Here is a 21,315-nt window from a genome sequence, read left to right on the forward strand (position 1 = left end):
CTTTCTTCCTGGGAAGGAGAGGAGGACCAAAATGCAGCGTGGCTAAAGTTCATGGTTCTTTAAGAGAAACTTAACATGAACAAAATGCAAAACTGAAACAGTCCTATTTTTTTTATTTTTAAATAAAAAATAATTTATTATCTTCAATACCATTCATTCTTTACAACTCATAATTTTCATACATACTCAAATAATGGTATTTTAATTTAACTAATTTAACTAAACAAAAACCCCAAACAAAACCTCAGGGGAGCATCTTCCCTCCCCGTCACCCTACAAACTACCTTTCCCTATCTCCCCGTTCCTAATCTATCCCCTTGCAAATCTAAATGACACCCAGCCCTAAACCCCCTTCCACCTCTCCCGAGCAGCATGCTGCCCCCACTTCCTCTCCTTCCACCCTCCTCACTATCCCTTCCACCCCCCAATCTCTCCCTGTCTTCACCATGTTCTGCCTGGCTTCCCACAGCCCCTGTTTAAAGAGACTCATGAGAAGCCAGAGCAGAAACCTGTCCCTATCCGTCCCTCTCGCTCTCCCTACACCTCTCTCTAACCTGGCCCACGTCAATACAAAATCCCCCCTTACCAAACCTAACAACACCCGTGCCCTAGCCCATACTACTCCGGCAAAGGCACAGTCCCAAAAGACATGGCGCACAGTCTCCTCCCTGCCACAAGAGGATCTTGGACAGGTGGGGGATTGCACCAAACTATACCGGTACATGATAGAACATACCGGCAAGCACTTATGGAGGCTCAACCAATTCAGGTCCTTGAGCCTGTTGTCCAGACCCCGCGCCTGCACTCCCTCCCAGACCACTTCCGAGATGCCCACTACAGGCGCCGGACTCCCTGCCTTTCTGACCTCCTCGTACAGGTGCCTGTGATCTAAACCTACTCGGGCAACTTCAACCTCAGGGTGCGCACGCAGCCTCTTGGACCAGCCCGAGGACCCGTGTTAGACCACACCATTACGCTTCTCGCCTGATACGAGAAGAACACCCGCAGGAGGTAACCGAAGCTCCGTTAACAAGAAAGAAACAAAAATTGTGTCCAGCTTGAGGGGGAAATGTGGTACCCCCCTACCTCCCTCCCCGATGGGACAGATCATGCGTGCCCTGGCGACCCACTCGCACCTGCCACTCCACATGAACTGAAACACAAGCCTCACTAGAGGCCTCCTCAGACAAGCCGGCAATGGGTAGATGTACGCCAAATACAAAAGAGATGGCAACACATCCACCTTTAGGACCAGGACTTTGCCCATAAAAGACAAATACCTAGCCTTCCACATTGCTAGCTTCCTCTGTACCACTGCGATACGCATGTTCCAGTTTAGCGTCGCTGAGCCGGAGGTCTCAAAATGGACCCCGAGAATCCTCAGGGCCCCCTCACAGAGAGATAACCCCCCAGGCACATCCGTTCTACCGCGCCATCTTCCGAAAAACTTGGTTCAGAACCGCTCCCGACGCACGGGTGAAATCCCCAAAGATGGCAAGGGACCTTGTCAGGCACGAGTCCTTGCACAGCAGCAAGGAAGTGTCGTCGGCGTACTGCGTCATCTTAACACGCAGCCCACCACTTCCAGGGATCAACAAGCCTTCCACCCCTGTGTCTGCCCTAATGGCAGCCCCCAGAGGCTCCATGTACAGAACGAAGAGGAGAGCCGAGAGTGGGCACCCCTGCCTGACCCCAGACGAGAGGTCAAAAACGTCACCCAAGTGACTATTTACACTAACTCGGCACCCCGCTCCGACATATAATGTACGAATCCATCCTATGAACTTCTCCCCAAATCCTAATCGACCTAACACTCTGAATAAAAAGGATCTATTCACGCGATCAAAGGCTTTCGCCTGATCTAGCGCTGCTACCATTAAAGGCAGTCCTCTATCTTCAACCCAAGCGATGGAGTCCCTGATTAACTGTAGGTTCCATCTAATAGAGCGGCCCTCTACCCCGCACGTCTGATCCTCATGGACGACGTAGAGAAGGGCTGTGCGCAACCGGTCTGCTAAAACCTTTGCAAGTAGCTTGTAATCTACACACAGCATGGTCAACGGCCGCCAGTTGCCAAGGTCTGTTACTTCCCCCTTCTTATATAAAAGTGACAGCACACCAACAGCCATTGATCCCCCCCGGGACCCCCGTCTCAAGGATGGCCTTCAAGACTTCGAGGACCACTGGTCCAAGTATACCCCAAAACTTGAGATAAAACTCAGCCGGCAGCCCATCCATCCCAGGCACCTTCCCTTTTCCCATCCTCCTAAGAGCGCTCTCAACCTCTTCTAGTGAAATCTGGGCCTCCATCACTTCTCTAATGTCCTCCGGCAACCGCCTGGACAAGTGTTCTAAAAACACATTTCCCTGCTCTACATCTATTTCCCTTTACTTAAATAAACCTTGGAAATGATCAGTTGTCACCCTGGCCATATCCTCTGGTTCTCTAACTATGCTACCATTTTCTTCCCTAACGCCATGCATTACCTTCCTACTCTGTCTGGCCCTAACCGACTTAAAGAACATAGCGGAACAAGTCTCATTGTGTTTTAGAAAGCCACTATGCGCACGCTCCAGGAAAGCTCGAGCCTTCCGCTCCTGCAACTCCCTGAGCTGCGCCTTTAGGGTAGCGGATCTCTCCCAGTCAAACGACCCACCGAGGTTGCCTGCCTCGTACTCGAGTTCAATTAACCTTTGGATACGATCCACCTCCCTCCTCTCCTCCCTTTTTTTCCTCTTGCAATACCCTATTATAAAAGCCCTAATCCTCACCTTAACTAATTCCCACCACTCTAACACCCCCTCGCACATGGACCGGAGGCCTTCAAGCCTCCAAAAGAAACCATAAAACCCGTCAACAAAAGCCTGCTCCTCCAGCACATCCCGATCTAACTTCCAGTACCCCCTACCAAAGAGGCAGACTGGCGACCCCACCTGCAGGAGCGCCCCGTCGTGATCCGAAAAGAAAACAGGCAACAGCCGCCCAGACAACTTACCCAAAGAGCTGGGTACAAAAATATAGTCGAGCCTACGCTCAACCCCCCTGGAGTTGCGCCATGTAGGACCGGCCATTTTCGGAGTAGTGTGCAGACCACCATCAACCAGACCATGGCAAGCCATTAGCCCGGTAATGGCGCCTGCACTGCTATCCCCCCTATTCCTAAATCTTTATTAAAATCACCCCCTATCACTAATTTCCTATTTGTGACACACAGGGGCGTCAGACAGTCCACCATCTCCCTCCTGTCTGCCACCACCTGTGGCCCATACACCACCACTAATCTAAATTTACAATCCCTTATCGTGACATCCACCCCTATAACCCTCCCCTGCATTACCACAAAAGAATCCTCCACTTTTACCTCCCTGTGCCCACATAAAATCCCTACCCCCGATGAGTGCACCCCCCCAATACCCCAAACCGACTCCCCCTTGTCCCACTCCCTCTTAAACTTACTAACATCCCCTCCATCCCTCAGGTGAACCTCCTGTAAAAAACAAAAATCAAACCCCACACCTTCCAAATAACTAAAAACCGCCCTCCTCTTAACAAAATCCCTTAAACCCCTTACATTTAAACTAACAAAAGTAAAATTAGACCCCATGAAAAAATAAAATAAAAACATGTAATACACTCAAATTCTAAACCCAAACAGAAAAAATAAAAAACAGGAGACGCACCCGATGCTCCCCTGCTCCATATCTACCGGTGAGAACACCATCCGTACTCCCGACATCCCCCCCTCTTCCTCCATCTCACCAACCCAGGATGCAGGAATAGTGTTTGGCTCCGGGGTGCCCTGCACCCTGGGTCTACCCCCACACTCCTCCCCCTCCCCAGTGCTGCAGCTAGTTTGGAAAAAAATCAGGGAGGCTGAGTCCCCAAACAAAAAACTCCCCACCTCCTCCTGTACCCAGTCCTGAGTCTTGTTAGGTGTGTCCCCACCCAACAGAAGTTGAGGGCCTGGGGAAACCAGCAGCAACCCAGAGGTTTCTCCCACCCCCATCACTCTCTTGGCCATCCCCTCCCTCTCACTGTCGGCCAATCGCACCCCCTCTTCATTCTCTTCTTTGGTGATGGCGGCAGTGGAGAGATACCACCCTCCCCCCCGCCAGCTCCTCCACCATACCCCTCATCTCTTCCACCAGGGCACTTTCCCCCCAATCCACTTGCTCTTCCACCGTCTCCAACACTCCTCCCTCGCTTTCTTCTCTCTCATGCTCCTCCACTCGGTTGCCTTCTTCCGCCGCTTTTCCTGGTTCTCCTACTCCCGTGCCTTCCGTTTCCTTCTCTCTTCCATCCGCCGCTTCTTGCTCCTCCTCCTTCCTTGCGGCCTTCCCCTCTGGACCTATACTCTGGTCATGAGGCTTGCTTCCTTCACCTCCTCTTCTTCCCCCATCCCCCGCTCCTGCTCCCCCCCCAGCTGCAGACGCATATGACCTCTGACGAGCCGGGCACCCCCGCCACAGGTGTGCTGACGAGCCACACCCGTGGCACGCCTTAGGCTTGTCACAATCCCTCGCCTCGTGTTCCTCAGATCCACAAAATCTGCATTTTCTTGTGCTGCACGAGGCGAATATGTGGCCGTAGGCCATACAGCGCCTGCAAAATGGGGGCTGACGTGCATAAAACAACGTCCCCCTGTCAGCCCCTAGGGAGAACATAGCAGGAGGATGGAGGTAGCCACCATGTCCCTTTTGGGTCCTCTCTGAGGAGGGCCTGGAAGCCTCTCCTCCCATTCCAAAACCCAAGGGAGTCTTTGAGGTGCCTTGCTGAGGAGACGTTATCCATGTATCTCCCCAGAAAGGCCCTCACCTCTTCGTCCTTAACGTATGGGTTGTAAATGTTAACAGTTACAACCCAAAAGTTGTTCTTCGCCAGGCTCCTTATTTCATAGTGGCTCATCGGCCTCTCACCTCCCACTGCTCTTGCCCTTCTCAGGATATCATTGTGTTTCTCCTCTGTATATAGTGCCACGTCGTATGCTCCATCCAACGAGTTGCCTTGGAAACAAAACACGTCCTTCACCGTCAGCTTTAGAATCCCCATCAATATTATCCTTCCAAAAGTTTCCCGTCCTAAAGGCTCCAACTCATTTTCCTTCCAAGCAAACCGAATCGTGTTGGCCAGCCCAATCCCAGGGACCGACCGTGTTGATGTATTTAGCACCATCTCCGCAAGGAGAATGGCGCTCGTTCTCTTCTCTTCTCTTCCAAAACAATGAAAAAAGAAAAACCAAAGTGACTGAGCCTATCTGGTGCAGAAAACACAAAGACAGGAAACAATCACCTGCCAAACCCAACACAAAACAGGCTACCTAAATATGGTTCCCAATCAGAGACAATGACTAACACCTGCCTCTGATTGAGAACCATATCAGGCCAAACCTAGAAATAGACAAACTAGACACACAACATAGAATGCCCACCCAGCTCACGTCCTGACCAACACTAAAACAAGGAAAACACACAAGAACTATGGTCAGAACGTGACAATGAGAGTCTCATCTTCCCATAGAGGGGTCCTAATCGATTTCTAGGCTAAACCGTTTGGACGCTACAGGTGATTTTGTGAGAAAATCACGGTCTGACAAACACAGCTCTAGCTTGATTTCCACAGGGGCGCTGACATCATCCTTAGGGGGTGACGGATTTTGATGGGCATTTTTTAAAATTGTGTTACTTAGATTGATGCACGGTCTGATTAAAACTTGACAGTTGTTGACCTCTTGAGGTTATTTTGAGCAATTGCAAGAAGAAAACAAATGAACAGGAACCAACCCACCCAACCACACACACACACAGACATCACAGGTGCTAAAATGTTTCCATGCTTATTTTATACATAGCCTAAAGGAAAACATGAATGTATTGTTTTTGGGTATCCTTTGTAGGATAGATAGATCAGAGATGTCCTGTCAACACAGCAGTAGTGCATCACATCAGCACTATCCGCATGATGATTGCTGCAAGAAGCAAATTAGGTTTAACTAAACTCTTGATTTCAAGCCCAAAGTTCGGCAGATAGCGATATTGAATCCTTTCATTTGACCGTCCAAACGCATTGTATGCAGCCGGCAATACATTCCTATCCCTAGTGGACTTTTTTTGTACCTGAAACATTCTCCATTAAGGCTGCATAGGCTTCACCTTCCTCATTAGCTTTATTTAATAGAGAGAAGGCGGAAACAATTGGGAAAATATGTGTACTTTCCTTGTAAAAAGGAAAGAGTGACTAAATGTTAATCCCAGATGTTGTGTATCGCGTTAAGCCAATCAGGGTGCAGCAGTCTGTTTTTTCACCGCTAACCTACATGTATTTCATGTAGGCTTACATTGGCATGATGTTTTGATAACCATGTAAATCTCTCTCAGAGTTTTATCAAAATATTCGCCTCTATTTATTCTCATATAATCGAAAAAGCTAATTAGCATCAAAGTAGACATCATGCAAGACTATAAATCTCTGCAACCTGACTGATCTTTTCGACTCATTCAGTCAAAATAACAAATATTTTGACTAATTTCGTTCATTTGAGTAAGTAATGCCCAGAGCACGCAGGACCAGGACCAACAAAAGATGAACTAAAAACTCCAAAGAGTCATGATTCTTACAAGCCTCTCATTCACATCTCATAAAGCCAGCCCAGTGGCGCAGTCTAAGGGCTGCATGTCAGTGTAAGAGGTGTCACTCCTACATGGTTCAAATCCTACTACATTCCCTGGTTCAAATCCAGGCTGTATCACATCTGGCTGTGAGTCCCATAGGGTGGTGCACAATTGGCCCAGTGTCATCTGGGTTTGGCTGGGGTGGGCCATCATTCTAAATAATACTCTGTTCTTAACTGACTTGCCTGGTTAAATAAAATAGAACAATAGAATAAGATGGACGGTGAAATTAAACGACTCAATATCGCTGTCTGCCGGCCTTTGGGCTACTTGACTCCCAGTGCAGGAATCTATATAACTAATTTATTAAAAAACACTCCCGTTTCCAACTAAAAATACACAACATTACTAACTCAACTAATAACAGGTCTGTAAAATAAATAAAAAATACTTTCCCCAGATTGGTATTTTGATTCGGTTCAGGATGATTTTTTGTTGTTGGTGTTGTTCATCTCTTGCACAGCCAGCCAGACAGACAGACAACAACCTAAAGAGGAGCTAGCAGCAAGCAATTTATTTCACTCAACGAGCATAACTATCTTGGGAGATTATATTTATACTGGATTTAATAAGGTCTAAAAATAACAAAGTGCATTTTAACATCAACCTCGCACGTGTTTGTATCTTTCTTCGTATGACTACCTAACAGTTAGCTTCGCTTGCTAGCAAGCTGCAAGTGTGGTAACGTTAGCTAGCGGTTTACACAGGTGCTAGCTAGCTAACCAGCTGCCAGAATGAATGTCGCAAAAAGTGGTTATCGGGTCTTCTCTGCCAATTCTACTGCAGCATGTACAGAACTAGCCAAGAAGATAACCGAGTATGTATATTTTATTGTTATAGCCAAATGTATGTGTTATGATAGATAGATAACCAGATAATGTTGCTAAAATGTGTATGCTGGTGGTTGCAGGTGCATGGCCACAGATGAAGTCATTTGAATTTAGCCAAGGGTCTTGCTGACTGTCGTTAATCTATTGGGTTTATGAGTTGGTCATTTGCTAGATGTTGACAATGACATTCAGAGGCTTAAGGGAACTGATTTAATGTGAGACAATGGTGGGTGTCTCGGCTGTGTGAAACTGGGAACTGTCTCTTATTAACGTTAGTGACATTGAAACAGGGAGCGAGTGCCTGTGATCTAGCTGAACTCTTCCCATGTCTAGATATGCAAGGTAGTGGGCCCACTGTCTCTGAAGTACAATGTGACACATTACAACATGTTGCTTGTTTGCTTGGGTTTCAAATGATAGAGGTACAGCAGGGTTAGTCAGAGTGGGATCAGTTTCCATGCAGGGCCTCTGTCCTGTCTGAATAAGACACATCACAGTGTCATACCTCTTGTACTGATTTGTCTGGTGTGTTTTTTCAGAAGACTAGGAGTTGAATTGGGCAAGTCGGTGGTCTATCAAGAGTCTAATAGAGGTGAGTTGAAACTAATTATGTATTTAACAGGGGAGGCTGCTGAGGGGAGGACAGCTCATAATAATTGGAATAATAACATGAGCCATCCTCCTCTCAACAGCCTCCACTGGTATACAGTGCATTCGGAAAGTATTCATACCCCTTCACTTTGTTACGTTACAGCCAATATTCTAAAATTGATTTAAAAAATTAAAAAAACTCATCAATCTTCACGCAATATCCCACAATGACAAAGCAAAAACAGGTTTTTAGAAATGTTTGTAACTGTATTACAATTTTGAAAATGAAATCACTTATTTGCATAAGTATTCAGACCCTTTGCTATGAGACTCAAATGTTTCTAAAACTTGATGGGAGTCCACCTGTAGTAAATTCAGTTGATTAGACATGGAATGGCATACACCTGTCTATATAAGGTCCCACAGTTGACAGTGTATGTCAGAGCAAAAACCAAGACATTAGGTCGAAGGAATTGTCGTATAGCCCCGAGACAGGATTTTGTCGAGGTACAGATCTGGGGAAGGGTACCAAAACATTTCTGCAGCATTGAAGGTCCCCAAGAACACAGTGGCCTCCATCATTCTTAAATGGAAGAAGTTTGGAACCACTAAGACTTTACATAGAGCTGGCCACCCAGCCAAACTGAGCAATCGGGTTGAAGGGCCTTGGTCAGGGAGGTGACCAAGAACCCGATGGTCACTCTGACAGAACACCAGAGTTCCTCTGTGGAGATGGGAGAACCTTCCAGAAGGACAACCATCTCTGCAGCACTCCACCAATCAGGCCTTTATGGTAGAGTGGCCAGACGGAAGCCACTCAGTAAAAGGCACATGACAGCCTGCTTGGAGTTTGCCGAAAGGCACCTAAAGACTCTCAGACCATGAGAAATAAGATTCTCTGGTCTGATGAAACCAAGATTGAACTCTTTGGCCTGTATTCCAAGCGTCACGTCTGGAGGAAACCTGGAACCACAAGGGTGAAGGTTCACCTTCCAACAGAACAACGACCCATAGCACAAAGCCAATACAACGCAGGAGGGGCTTCGGGACAAGTGTCCTTGAGTGGCCCAGCCAGAGCCTGGACTTGAACCTGATCAAACATCTCTGGAGAGACCTGAAAGTAGCTGTGTAGCAACGTTCCCCATCCAACCTGAGCTTGAGAGGACCTGCAGAGAAGAATGGGAGAAACTGCCCAAATACAGGTGTGCCATGCTTGTACAATACAGGTGTGCCATGCTTGTAGCGTCATACCCAAGAAGACTCAGGGCTGTAATTGCTGCCAAAGGTGCTTCAATAAATTACTCAGTAAAGGGTCTCAATACTTATGTAAATGTGATATTTCAGTTTTTTATTTGTAATAAATTTGCACAAATTTGTAAACTTTTTAAAACTTTGTCATTACGGGATATTGTGTGTAGATGGGGGGGGGGGACAAATGTACAGAACCATCCATTTTATTTTTCGTTCTGTTGCACTGTTCCAACAGCAAAATTAATTTGTGAACCGTTTCTAACCCACAAAAACATTTTATATCATTCCTTTCTGTTCCTTTTTAAACCTCTGAAATTTAAGATGTTTTTTAAACATTTAGTTTGAAATTAAATCACCACCAATTAGTGCGGATAGCTATTTACATGGATTGGACAGTTTAGGGGGCATGGATTGGACAGTGTAGGGTGCGAGATGGTACTGAAATTGAGAGCGAGAGAGGAAGGGATTTACATAGGCACTTTGTTGCATTTTTTTGTGTGACTGGAAAAAAATGCCTGGAACATAAAATTATGTTATTAACCGGTTCCCATACTTTTAAAATAACTGTTCTGTTCTGGAACAGTATAGATCACGTTCGTTCCCGATTCTGTTCCTCAAAAAAAAAAAAATTGTTCTCTTCCCTGAATCAGTTCCAACTCCTAGTTGAAACCCAGTCACTCTGCCTACTCTGCTAATACAAAGGACAACCTATTTGTTTGGCCTGATACAAAGCATTTTTCTCTTTTGGAAAACATGACATGTTACAGATGAGTATGTACAATGGCTTGATAATTACAGTGCCTTGCGAAAGTATTCGGCCCCCTTGAACTTTGCGACCTTTTGCCACATTTCAGGCTTCAAACATAAAGATATAAAACTGTATTTTTTTGTGAAGAATCAACAACAAGTGGGACACAATCATGAAGTGGAACGACATTTATTGGATATTTCAAACTTTTTTAACAAATCAAAAACTGAAAAATTGGGCGTGCAAAATTATTCAGCCCCTTTACTTTCAGTGCAGCAAACTCTCTCCAGAAGTTCAGTGAGGATCTCTGAATGATCCAATGTTGACCTAAATGACTAATGATGATAAATACAATCCACCTGTGTGTAATCAAGTCTCCGTATAAATGCACCTGCACTGTGATAGTCTCAGAGGTCCGTTAAAAGCGCAGAGAGCATCATGAAGAACAAGGAACACACCAGGCAGGTCCGAGATACTGTTGTGAAGAATTTTAAAGCCGGAGTTGGATACAAAAAGATTTCCCAAGCTTTAAACATCCCAAGGAGCACTGTGCAAGCGATAATATTGAAATGGAAGGAGTATCAAACCACTGCAAATCTACCAAGACCTGGCCGTCCCTCTAAACTTTCAGCTCATACAAGGAGAAGACTGATCAGAGATGCAGCCAAGAGGCCCATGATCACTCTGGATGAACTGCAGAGATCTACAGCTGAGGTGGGAGACTCTGTCCATAGGACAACAATCAGTCGTATATTGCACAAATCTGGCCTTTATGGAAGAGTGGCAAGAAGAAAGCCATTTCTTAAAGATATCCATAAAAAGTGTCGTTTAAAGTTTGCCACAAGCCACCTGGGAGACACACCAAACATGTGGAAGAAGGTGCTCTGGTCAGATGAAACCAAAATTGAACTTTTTAGCAACAATGCAAAACGTTATGTTTGGCGTAAAAGCAACACAGCTCATCACCCTGAACACACCATCCCCACTGTCAAACATGGTGGTGGCAGCATCATGGTTTGGGCCTGCTTTTCTTCAGCAGGGACAGGGAAGATGGTTAAAATTGATGGGAAGATGGATGGAGCCAAATACAGGACCATTCTGGAAGAAAACCTGATGGAGTCTGCAAAAGACCTGAGACTGGGACGGAGATTTGTCTTCCAACAAGACAATGATCCAAAACATAAAGCAAAATCTACAATGGAATGGTTCAAAAATAAACATATCCAGGTGTTAGAATGGCCAAGTCAAAGTCCAGACCTGAATCCAATCGAGAATCTGTGGAAAGAACTGAAAACTGCTGTTCACAAATGCTCTCCATCCAACCTCACTGAGCTCGAGCTGTTTTGCAAGTAGGAATGGGAAGAAATTTCAGTCTCTCGATGTGCAAAACTGATAGAGACATACCCCAAGCGACTTACAGCTGTAATCGCAGCAAAAGGTGGCGCTACAAAGTATTAACTTAAGGGGGCTGAATAATTTTGCACGCCCAATTTTTCAGTTTTTGATTTGTTAAAAAAGTTGGAAATATCCAATAAATGTCGTTCCACTTCATGATTGTGTCCCACTTGTTGTTGATTCTTCACAAAAAAATACAGTTTTATATCTTTATGTTTGAAGCCTGAAATGTGGCAAAAGGTCGCAAAGTTCAAGGGGGCCGAATACTTTCACAAGGCACTGTATGCCTGAACTGAGTGTTATGCCCTAGTTGACATAAACAAGTCTAGGCACATTTGGGGAGCTGTAAGTGTAAAGTTAGCATTTTACCCACACTTGCTGTTGATTCAACTTTATGTGACCCTTGATAGAGACCAGAGTAGACGTGAAGGAATCTGTTCGCGGCCAAACTATCTTCATCATCCAGACCATACCCAGGTTAGTAGACTGAAATATGTAATCTCCTCCACACTTCTGTTCTAGGACACACACACACCTATACTGTGTGTGTAATGTGGTGCAGCCTTTAGGACTATGCATATCAATCTATGTTGTAGGAGGGGTATCCACACAGTCATATCACGTGTTAGGTTGCATTACCCGTATTCAAACCTGTTTGATTGACACACTATAAATCAGGCACAAGCTCATCTACCATAATATGAATAGCTACCAGTATTATTAATAGCCATCCTCTTATCTGTCATCTGACTTGGCGTGCACAAGCTGTACTGAGCATATGCTGTTGCCCTCTGCTGGAGAGTTGCTCAGCATGAGTTTGCACTGACCGCACCATAAATGTGACCATTATTTGTTATTGACACTTTTCCCTTGTTTTAACCAGAGATGTCAACACGGCCATCATGGAGCTGCTGGTCATGGCCTACGCCCTTAAGACCTCCTGTGCAAAGAACATAATTGGGGTCATTCCCTATTTCCCCTACAGCAAGCAGTGTAAGATGAGAAAAAGGGGTTCCATAGTGTGCAAGCTGCTGGCTTCCATGCTGGCCAAAGCAGGTAATTACAGCCTTACTTACTTAACAGTTTACTGTTTACATTGCCCTTGACCATCTGTATTAAAGGAACATTTATACATTTTTCAACTTCATATTTGTAATCTTCAGCCCCACCCCAACATCAACATATGTGAAAATGGCACGTTTTTTTGTTTTGTGGAAAAAAATATAGAGGAAGATAAGTGTTTCCAATGACGTCAGCGGTGTGAATCATGTGATTTTAACCAATAATGAGTAGGGATTGACTTCTAATTGTCTACTAATTGGTTGATGATGTCATTGGAAGCACTTATCCACCTATATTTTTTACTACAAAACAGAAACGTGCCATTTTCACATGTGTTGATGTTGGGGTTGTGCTGGAGAAGAATTTGAAGTGGAAAATGTTTTACATTTCCCTTTAAACTTGCCTCTGTGGCTGATTTCTCATTCTGCACCCTCTCTTAAAATCAGTCTGCTGTTTCTTCAGTCTCTTTTCTCATCCTCTCTTTCTCCTTCCAGGTTTAACTCACATCATCACCATGGACTTACATCAGAAGGAGATTCAGGGCTTCTTCAGTTTTCCAGTGGACAACCTGCGTGCCTCCCCCTTCCTGCTTCAGTACATCCAGGAGGAGGTAACCATCTCACTGTAGCTCATGTGCCATGCCTGGTAGTAAAGTTAGTAAACTACACACAGCAGCCTATTCAATGTCAAATGTGGGCTCCTCTCACTTCCCTTCAGGTCCCAGATTACAGAAACGCCATTATTGTTGCAAAGTCACCATCTGCTGCTAAGAGGTAACATATTATTTAGTTATGGAGGCCTGGAGTGTGATCATCTAATGTACATAATGTAAAAGGGTGTCTGCATTTCTCCGGTGTTTTCTTGCTGTTGTCTTTCAGAGCTCAGTCCTATGCAGAGCGACTGCGTTTGGGCCTGGCAGTGATGCATGGCGAGGCTCAGTGTTCAGAGTCTGACATGGCGGATGGACGACACTCTCCCCCCTGTGTCCGTAACACATCAGGACACCCTGGGCTGGAGTTGCCTTGTAAGACCTCTCTAGAAGCCCTATATAGCTTATAGCTTGGTAACTCGCCAGGTGTAGTTGTAGTCAGTCTGCCATCAGATCAAATTGAAACTGTATCTTTGTCTGTAGCTTCCCCAATTCTTTAGTGTTGGTCAGGCTGTGTCTGTAAGACATAGATGGATGCATAGATGCCTGTACTCGTTAATGGTTGCATCCAAAAATATGTTAAGTGTAGTGTGAAATGTTCAAGTCTCTGAATTATTTGAATAATTATTTCAAACCCCCAAAATATCCATTGCACAATCCTCATCATATGGATTTAATGTCAGCACTAACAGCTTCATAAGTGATGATTCTGCTATAACCATTTCAACACCTGACATTATTTTTAAAGGATCTTGAATTGTGTAGCCTATTTATTGCACGTTCTAATTCCACACATACTCTGCCTCTACCAATGTTGCGACCTTAGCCTCCCTAAAATGTAAAGGCATTCGTACCATAATCGTTTTAGAATGGTTTGCATGTTTAAAAATGACATTTTGAATAAGAGAACATACATTTTGTTTTTCATTTTGAGAGAATGACACTAACTTGATATTGGATATGTCTCATTTTCTCTGTAAATTTGCGGTAAGGCTGTTAAAACAGTCGGGTCTGACAACATGGTCAGACTTTCTGTCTGGGCTTTGTGTCATTGGCAAATGACTCCAGAGTATTTATTATGCCAACTGGCTGTGTCCCCCTTCAGCTTTAGTGTTTGTAATAATATTTGTATTATTTACTTAATTTATTATCCTTGACTTTAAAAATCCTCTTATTGTAAGCTTGGGTCAGTTGCAAACTGTCCTACACATTTCTTGAATGAATAAGCTTAGAGGAATGGTTTTGGATTCTTCACGGGTTAGCTTTAAAGATTTTGCTTCATGTAAGAGGATTTTCCCAGTCCTGGCTTCATGTCTTCGTAGTCTGTTATGTCCAGTCTCTGTGGATGTGTGTTAACGTGGTGTTTATTTGTTGATAATAGCTGGCAGCAAACAACAAGCTCCGTTCCCAGGCATAGAGCTCCCAAGTACGACCGTAAACTTAATTCCCTTTTGACCACCAAATGGATCCTCTCCAAATGGTTCCTAAATGCGTGCATGTAGTGATCAAGGGTTTTCGAATCATCTTGCCAACAAACAGTCTTAAGTGCAAGGTCCTCAGTTGTGATTGAGGAAAGCATAACAAAGACAATCAATGGACCAATTACAAATGATCTGGATCAGTTAGTTGATGTGGTCCAGCGCTACAGATCCATAATGGGTGTACTGACGCCTATGTACCCTCACTGCATACTGTAGATGAGATCCTCATCAGGAAGGGATCAATGTCTTCCTTGATCCACAGTTAGGTCTCCAGCAGTGTGCCGGTGTCCGAGGCAGAGACTTCAGACTGTTCTGCAAGATGGCCTGAAAGCCCTCCATTAGTTGCTTTGTGAGACTCTCTTCAATCATCTGACAAATGGAACCATTTCTCCCAGATACATGTTTATATTTTCATCCGGACTCATCTTGCCAATCAACACATCATGCTTCCCTATTGAAGCCTCGCCCGAAGGAGTCTGATTAACACCTGGCCTTCAGAAATGCATGTTTTGAATACTAATTAAGCATGCCTTTGATATATAGGCCTAATACATCATGATAGGAAGAGGAAACAAGATAATAAAAAAAATTCAGAATCTAAAGCAAAGATCCAGATTTTTGGGTGGGTGGCAACATGTTGTTCTTGTGTGTGCTGCTGAACACACAGTACAGTACACCACAGTAGGTCAGGTCAGGGTTATGTTGTGTTCACCCTCTTCCCTGCTGCCCATACAAACCAGTGGGCTGCTGTGTCACACGCCTTGGGCCTTCCCACATTTAAATAACTGTAAATCCTGAACGTGGACCCTACATGTCAATAACAACACATCTATTGGTTTGGGTGTGAATATGAAACCTGCTTATAACCTCAGACCATGACTATCACATATTAGTTGTATAATAGCATATGTATTCCTTAGCTCAGCAATGCTGGCTTCTAGCTTCATTGAGAGGATTGCTGAGATCTTCAGGCTTTTCAACTCTTGCCTCACATATATCCAAGACAAGTTTATCTCTAACATATGTGTAGGCCTAACTATAGTTTTTACTAGATCATTTTGATTAATTTCTATATTCTACCTGAAATCATTCTAGGTAGTACCTCTTTAAGACTACAGAAGGTTTTAAGACCTAGTGGTGATATTGATGCATTTTGAAAAGCTGAAATGTTCCAGTGCTTATTATTGCTTGTGTGTGGTCCCCTGTAAGGAAGGCATGTGTTCCAGGAAGGAATGTGTTCCTGGCATGAACCTGTGTTCCCTGCTCATCTCTAGCTTCCACTCCCACAATCAGCTTCCCCACTCTGGCTGGCTGATTGTCCATCTGCTGATTGTGCGCTTCCCCCATTGACTGACAACAGTGGTGTTCAATAAGACAAACCTGGAACATTAGTAAGCGTGTGATTACCTCATCAGTGCTTGTCTGCCTCTATCGTTTTTGATGGATTAACGACAAGATTAGGTTGTGCATATTGCTATATGCAAACTGTTGCCAAATGTCTGCACTGAGCTCTGAGCAGACAGTGTGTTGTGGAGGAAATGTAATATCAGCGTCTGATTGGGTATGCTGGGCAAAAAGCCTGTCATTTTGATTATCCTTGTGCTGGAATGAGTTTGGCATTCCATTTAAATCTATAAGGGTATAATTGGGACAATTGACTAAATGTATCTAATTTCCCAATTACATCTAATTTTGAAGTGAGAATGTTAGTCAGTTACCCAGAAGGGGGGGAATTGCATGGAACATCAACTATTAATTGAAGAATACATCATCATACCAGTGATTTTACCCAATCTACGCTGAGATGTATCCTCACTAGTTTTACTGTTTATGCCTATGGATACTGTATGTGATGACTAGCAGTGACCAGTTCATTCTTCCTTTTCAGTAATGATGGCCAAGGAGAAGCCCCCGATCACTGTTGTAGGAGATGTCGGTGGAAGAATCGCCATCATTGTTGTAAGAAATGTGCCCATTTGTTTGGGCCATTTGTGGTTTTGTCCTGGAAGGCCTGTGCTATAATGAGCCACTTGAAATGAATTTGCAACATTTTGCCACATTATATTTAATAACAGAATATGACAGCCTTAGATTATGGATGAAGGAACTATAGGCGTACATCATTTCCAATCCCGTGGTTGCCGTTCTTTCCCAGGATGACATCATCGACGACGTGGAGGACTTTGTGGCGGCAGCTGAGATTCTGAAGGAGAGAGGAGCTTATAAGATCTACATCATGGCTACACATGGGCTGCTGTCTGCCGATGCCCCCCGTCTTATTGAGGAGTCCGCCATCGACGAGGTGAGATACAGATGTAGGATCTTCATTTCAGACAGTCTGCTACAGCAGGAAAATAATCCTGCAGCAACAGGAAATGTGAATTATTATGTGGATTGTAATTAATAGATGTTTTTGTAGGGGTTGATACATGTTTCATGAGGGAAAATCAAGTGGAAATGACAAACTTCAGAAACCTTTTTAAACTTCAAATACACTACAAGTTTTAGATTTCCTGCATTACATTTCCTGCAACAGGGTGATCAAATTAAGATCCTACATCTGTAACCCTGTGTTCTGAATTTATCACTACATCTTGAATGGGGAAGTGCTCAGTTCCTCATCCTAAAAGCTTTTCAATCACTTTACAACAGAAAGGCAGTGCCAACACTTTCTATGTACCACCTGTGTGCAAGGTGTTGCAACTTGATTCGTAGGATGTTTCATCGCCTGTATAAAGGCTGTTATAAGATACGGTAGTCAGGCACAGTTTATCTCTAACAGTGGTTAGAGCGTTGGACTAGTAACCAAAAGGTTGCAAGTTCGAATCCCTGAGCTGACAAGGTACAAATCTGTCGTTCTGCCCCTGAACAGGCAGTTAACCCACTGTTCCTAGGCCGTCATTGAAAATAAGAATTTGTTCTTAACTGACTTGCCTAGTAAAATAAAGGTTAAAAAAATAAAATAAAAGGTCTGGGAATGAGACAAAATAGACCACGCCGACGAACGGTTGAAAGCGGCGGGTGGCCCGGCCATCCTATCGCCAAGCGATTCTACATGTAATATCAACACTGTTCGTGGACACCCAGCAGGTGATCTACTGCACACGGCCAACCTTCATTATGGTATTTCCTCCTCTGTTCCCTGTCTGTCTGCCCCACAGGTGGTGGTGACTAACACCGTCCCTCACGAGGTACAGAAGCTCCAGTGTCCCAAGATCAAGACAGTGGACGTCAGTATGATCCTGGCCGAGGCCATCCGACGCATCCACAATGGGGAGTCCATGGCCTACCTATTCCGCAACATCACGGTGGACGACTAGGCCAGAGACATAGGGTTGAGTCTGTGCTGGAGGTGAGGTGTTCGGAGGAAGGCTGGTGGTATACATGCTATGGTCCCCTCCTCTCTCCACAGTGCTAGAAGTGCATACTGTCCCTGTTGTCTGCACCTTCACACACAGCCTTGTTCAGATGACTAGGACGAGGGGGAGTACCGTCATCATATCCCCTCTTACAAACCAATAAAATGTATTTTCATCAGCTTTTAGTGCCCGAAACATAACATGGAGTTGCTCAATAAAAGAGATAAAAGAAACAAAAAGTTGAGCAATACTAAAAGGTTGATTTAACGTGTGTATTTGTTGTCAGGTCTTTTGTGTTTTTTTTTGCCTTACTATGCTAAGGTCTGGCAAACCAGCAATGCATGAATTACTGTACCTCACCTCCATGGTAGTTTTGATGTCTTTTTGAATTCCTCCATGCTTCAAGATATGAAGGGATTTGTTATTTTGTTGGTTCACTGTTCACTGTTTTTCCCACCTGAGTAAAAGGTGTAGGGTGAGTGTTAAGATGAAAACTAGCTTTCCTTGTCTAGCCCAGGGGTGGGAAAAATATTTGTCTTTTGGGGGGGGGGGAAATGAATTTGGGTCAAAAAACTCCAGGCCACTCTTGAGCGTCTGAAGCTAGATAGAAAGTATGTAGATATTATAATGGACCGATATTTTTTTCAAACAACTGCCCTTTTTCTGGCCCACAAATTGCTTTTGGGAAAAATCTGTGCCGCCTTCTGATAAATGTTGAAATCCTGATGTGGCCCTCGAGAGAAAATGATTGCTCACCCCTGGTCTAGCCACTGTCAACATATCTAATGATGGCTTTTCTTCAGTTCTCCGTTATGAAGGAGGTTGACCCTATTTCACTCTTTTTAAGTATCTCCCCAATAACATCACTTATTGCTTGAATCATTTCCCCCCTGGCCCTCCAGGCCTACCGAGCACTGTGACTGCTTTGCATTTAGATGCATGTGTGTTAATGCAAAACCTACTGAGAACAAAGCTAAAGGAACAGCAGCTCCTAACCAGTTCTGTGTGACACCTAAGCCTCGTGAATTCAGGCTGACTCACCAAATACATCTAATAAGACCACATGTATTGTCTACTACCACACATTAGGCCACAGATTAGGAACTTTTGACCCACCATGTTTGAATCCCAAACACTGTCCTAGTCATTGTTACTGTATTGGTCCAGTCAGTCAACTGTTCTCTGTGTAACTAACAAATGTCATGATTGCCACAGATCGTTGGGCAAACTATAACATCAGCTGGATATTTGAATGGATATAACCTTTTATATTAAAGGGGGATATGACATCCTGACTTAAGTAGACTTTCCTATATAGTCTTGTTGCTTCTCATCGGCATTCAGAATGACTGTCAATATATGCATTATATGTCCATGCTGAGGTCATGGTTTTGAATATAGAAATTGTAATCGTGACCCTTTACCGTATGATGTATGGAATTGTGGTGTCAACTTGCTGATCAGGAGTACTGAGATCTGTCATGATGGATGCCATTTAGTGTCCCCTATGAAAAGATGTGGACTAATAGTCAAACTGATGTTCAAGGGAAGTCGTGTCTGAACCCTCTGTTGGAGCTTTAAGCTCAGGGAGATATGTTTCTGAGGCAAATGCATAATGTATGTGAAGAAAAACCGCTCTTAATGCTTGTGCCTATGTCTCTGGTACAGCAAAGTCTGCAAATGTAAATGTGTTACATTCCGTTCGGCAGAACTTTCTCTTTACCATTCTTTGTTACTTTTGTTGTTGACATTCATTCCTTTGTTATCCTGTAGGATGTGCTAATTGTAAACCGCTAACTATACCTGTGTGGTACAGACATGAGTAAAGGTCCTTGGAGAGAAATAGCTGTTGCTATGCCAACTCATATCCATGTCTTCCGATAGCACATTGATTTGTTACTTCACTCTCATTGTCTGATCTTGATGTAGCCTATTTGTGAGTTTATGATTTCATCGAATAATTGGTGTCTGCATCCAATTTTTTGTAAGTTAAAATAAACCTTTGGCTCCGTTTGTTTTTGCCAGACTTTTTATTGGTGAACAAAATTGTTATGTGTTTAATAATGTAACCAGTTACTACAATTCTCCAGAATAAAATGTATCTCTAGTCTTAACAATCAATTTACTCTTCTGTTAAAATGAACCCTTCACATTATTCAGGTCATCAGATCCCAGAACTATTGATTTGTAGTTACACAATTATTTGACCATCGTACAATCCCAATATTGTCAGTTGTTATACTTGATCAGGGGAAAATACCATTGAGTTTTATCTACACTTTGATCAGAGAACATTACTTCTGGTTTGTGTTGTTGTAGTATAGCTACCTAATGCAGTGAGTGGACCGTACAGTGAGACAACTTCTTCAGATGAAGTCAGGGACCCTTTACTTGTTCCAAACTTCTCAGGTTTCTACTCATCACTGAGGAGCTTTGACCAAGTCGAGGGGCAGAGACGGACTAGAAAACTCTTATCCCATGCAGTGGAGGCATTGGTAAGGATGTGCATGCTAAAATTCTTCACCACCACTCCTAAGAACTGTAAAAAGGTATGATAAAGACATTATAGACTAGTAACAGAATATCTTTTAACTAGAAGTGCTGACTTCTGATGTTGGCCTTATGGATCACAGAAAATAATTTGCATGCATAATATTTAGGAGCTGTAAGTTAGACCATCGCCTATAACATAAATTGTACATTCTTCTTTAAGTTTTGAAAGATGGTAAACGGAAGCCCTTCCAACCCCGGAGAGAGTGGTACGCACCTGAGTGTGGGTCTCTGTCGGTGCACGTTGGTGAGTGTGAACCAGCTGGTGAATTGACAACTGTGTGTTTAAACAGGACCCAAAGAGGAACTAGAGTGTCACAGATCATAGTTCACTTCCTCGTCTGGGCAGAGGGAAACAATGCACCATGTCTCTGTGTGTGGCTGGAAAGGGGAAACATATTTCTGTGTGCATGTGTGTGCACAGTACTATATATTAGAATTATCACTAGAGCACAGTTGTTACAGTCTTAACTTTCATTAAGTACACTTATACTGGATTCTGATTGTTACTATGGAAACATTATCTGCAGGTAGTTGTTGATATAGATCGCTACAGGAAGTCATATGCTAAATCTGAAATGTCTATGCAACCATATTATATAACTGACATTATTTGTGGCAGTGTCAGGTTAACGATGCATTGATCAGGAAAGTAGATCCTTATGTGTGAATTTCACTCTCTTTTCATATGGAACCTAGACATGATTCCCATGCAGAATGGTTTCTGTTA

General features: G+C 43.8%; 1 protein-coding gene across 4 annotated transcripts; it reads left to right on the plus strand.

Annotated features, from left to right (window-relative positions):
* Positions 1-7,103: 7,103 nt before the first annotated feature.
* LOC109898668 (phosphoribosyl pyrophosphate synthase-associated protein 1) lies at positions 7,104-20,048 on the plus strand. Of its 4 annotated transcripts, none has more exons than XM_020493732.2 (11): positions 7,114-7,486; positions 8,039-8,091; positions 11,895-11,961; positions 12,368-12,540; positions 13,041-13,156; positions 13,264-13,319; positions 13,425-13,570; positions 14,577-14,621; positions 16,565-16,635; positions 16,832-16,978; positions 17,838-20,048. In XM_020493732.2, exons 1-11 carry the CDS (start codon positions 7,404-7,406, stop codon positions 17,994-17,996), a joined length of 1,116 nt encoding a protein of 371 aa, XP_020349321.1. In that variant the 5' UTR covers positions 7,114-7,403; the 3' UTR covers positions 17,997-20,048. The 4 variants fall into 4 exon arrangements, with proteins under 4 accessions (XP_020349322.1, XP_020349321.1, XP_031690472.1 ...); XM_031834611.1 differs by having other exon boundaries at positions 7,147-7,486; positions 8,042-8,091; positions 17,838-18,669; XM_020493733.2 differs by lacking the exon at positions 14,577-14,621 and having other exon boundaries at positions 7,104-7,486.
* The last annotated feature ends 1,267 nt before the right edge of the window (positions 20,049-21,315 follow it).

This window comes from Oncorhynchus kisutch, linkage group LG10 (assembly GCF_002021735.2).
Source record: "Oncorhynchus kisutch isolate 150728-3 linkage group LG10, Okis_V2, whole genome shotgun sequence".
NCBI classification, from domain to species: Eukaryota; Metazoa; Chordata; class Actinopteri; order Salmoniformes; family Salmonidae; genus Oncorhynchus; species Oncorhynchus kisutch.

Bases quoted from the DNA above. Each gene is read 5' to 3' on its own strand.
- LOC109898668 (XM_020493732.2), top strand. From the start codon at position 7,404: ATGAATGTCGCAAAAAGTGGTTATCGGGTCTTCTCTGCCAATTCTACT. The intron at 13,320-13,424 runs GTAACATATTAT...GTTGTCTTTCAG, and splicing joins TCACCATCTGCTGCTAAGAG to AGCTCAGTCCTATGCAGAGC. The intron at 16,636-16,831 runs GTAAGAAATGTG...GTTCTTTCCCAG, and splicing joins GAAGAATCGCCATCATTGTT to GATGACATCATCGACGACGT.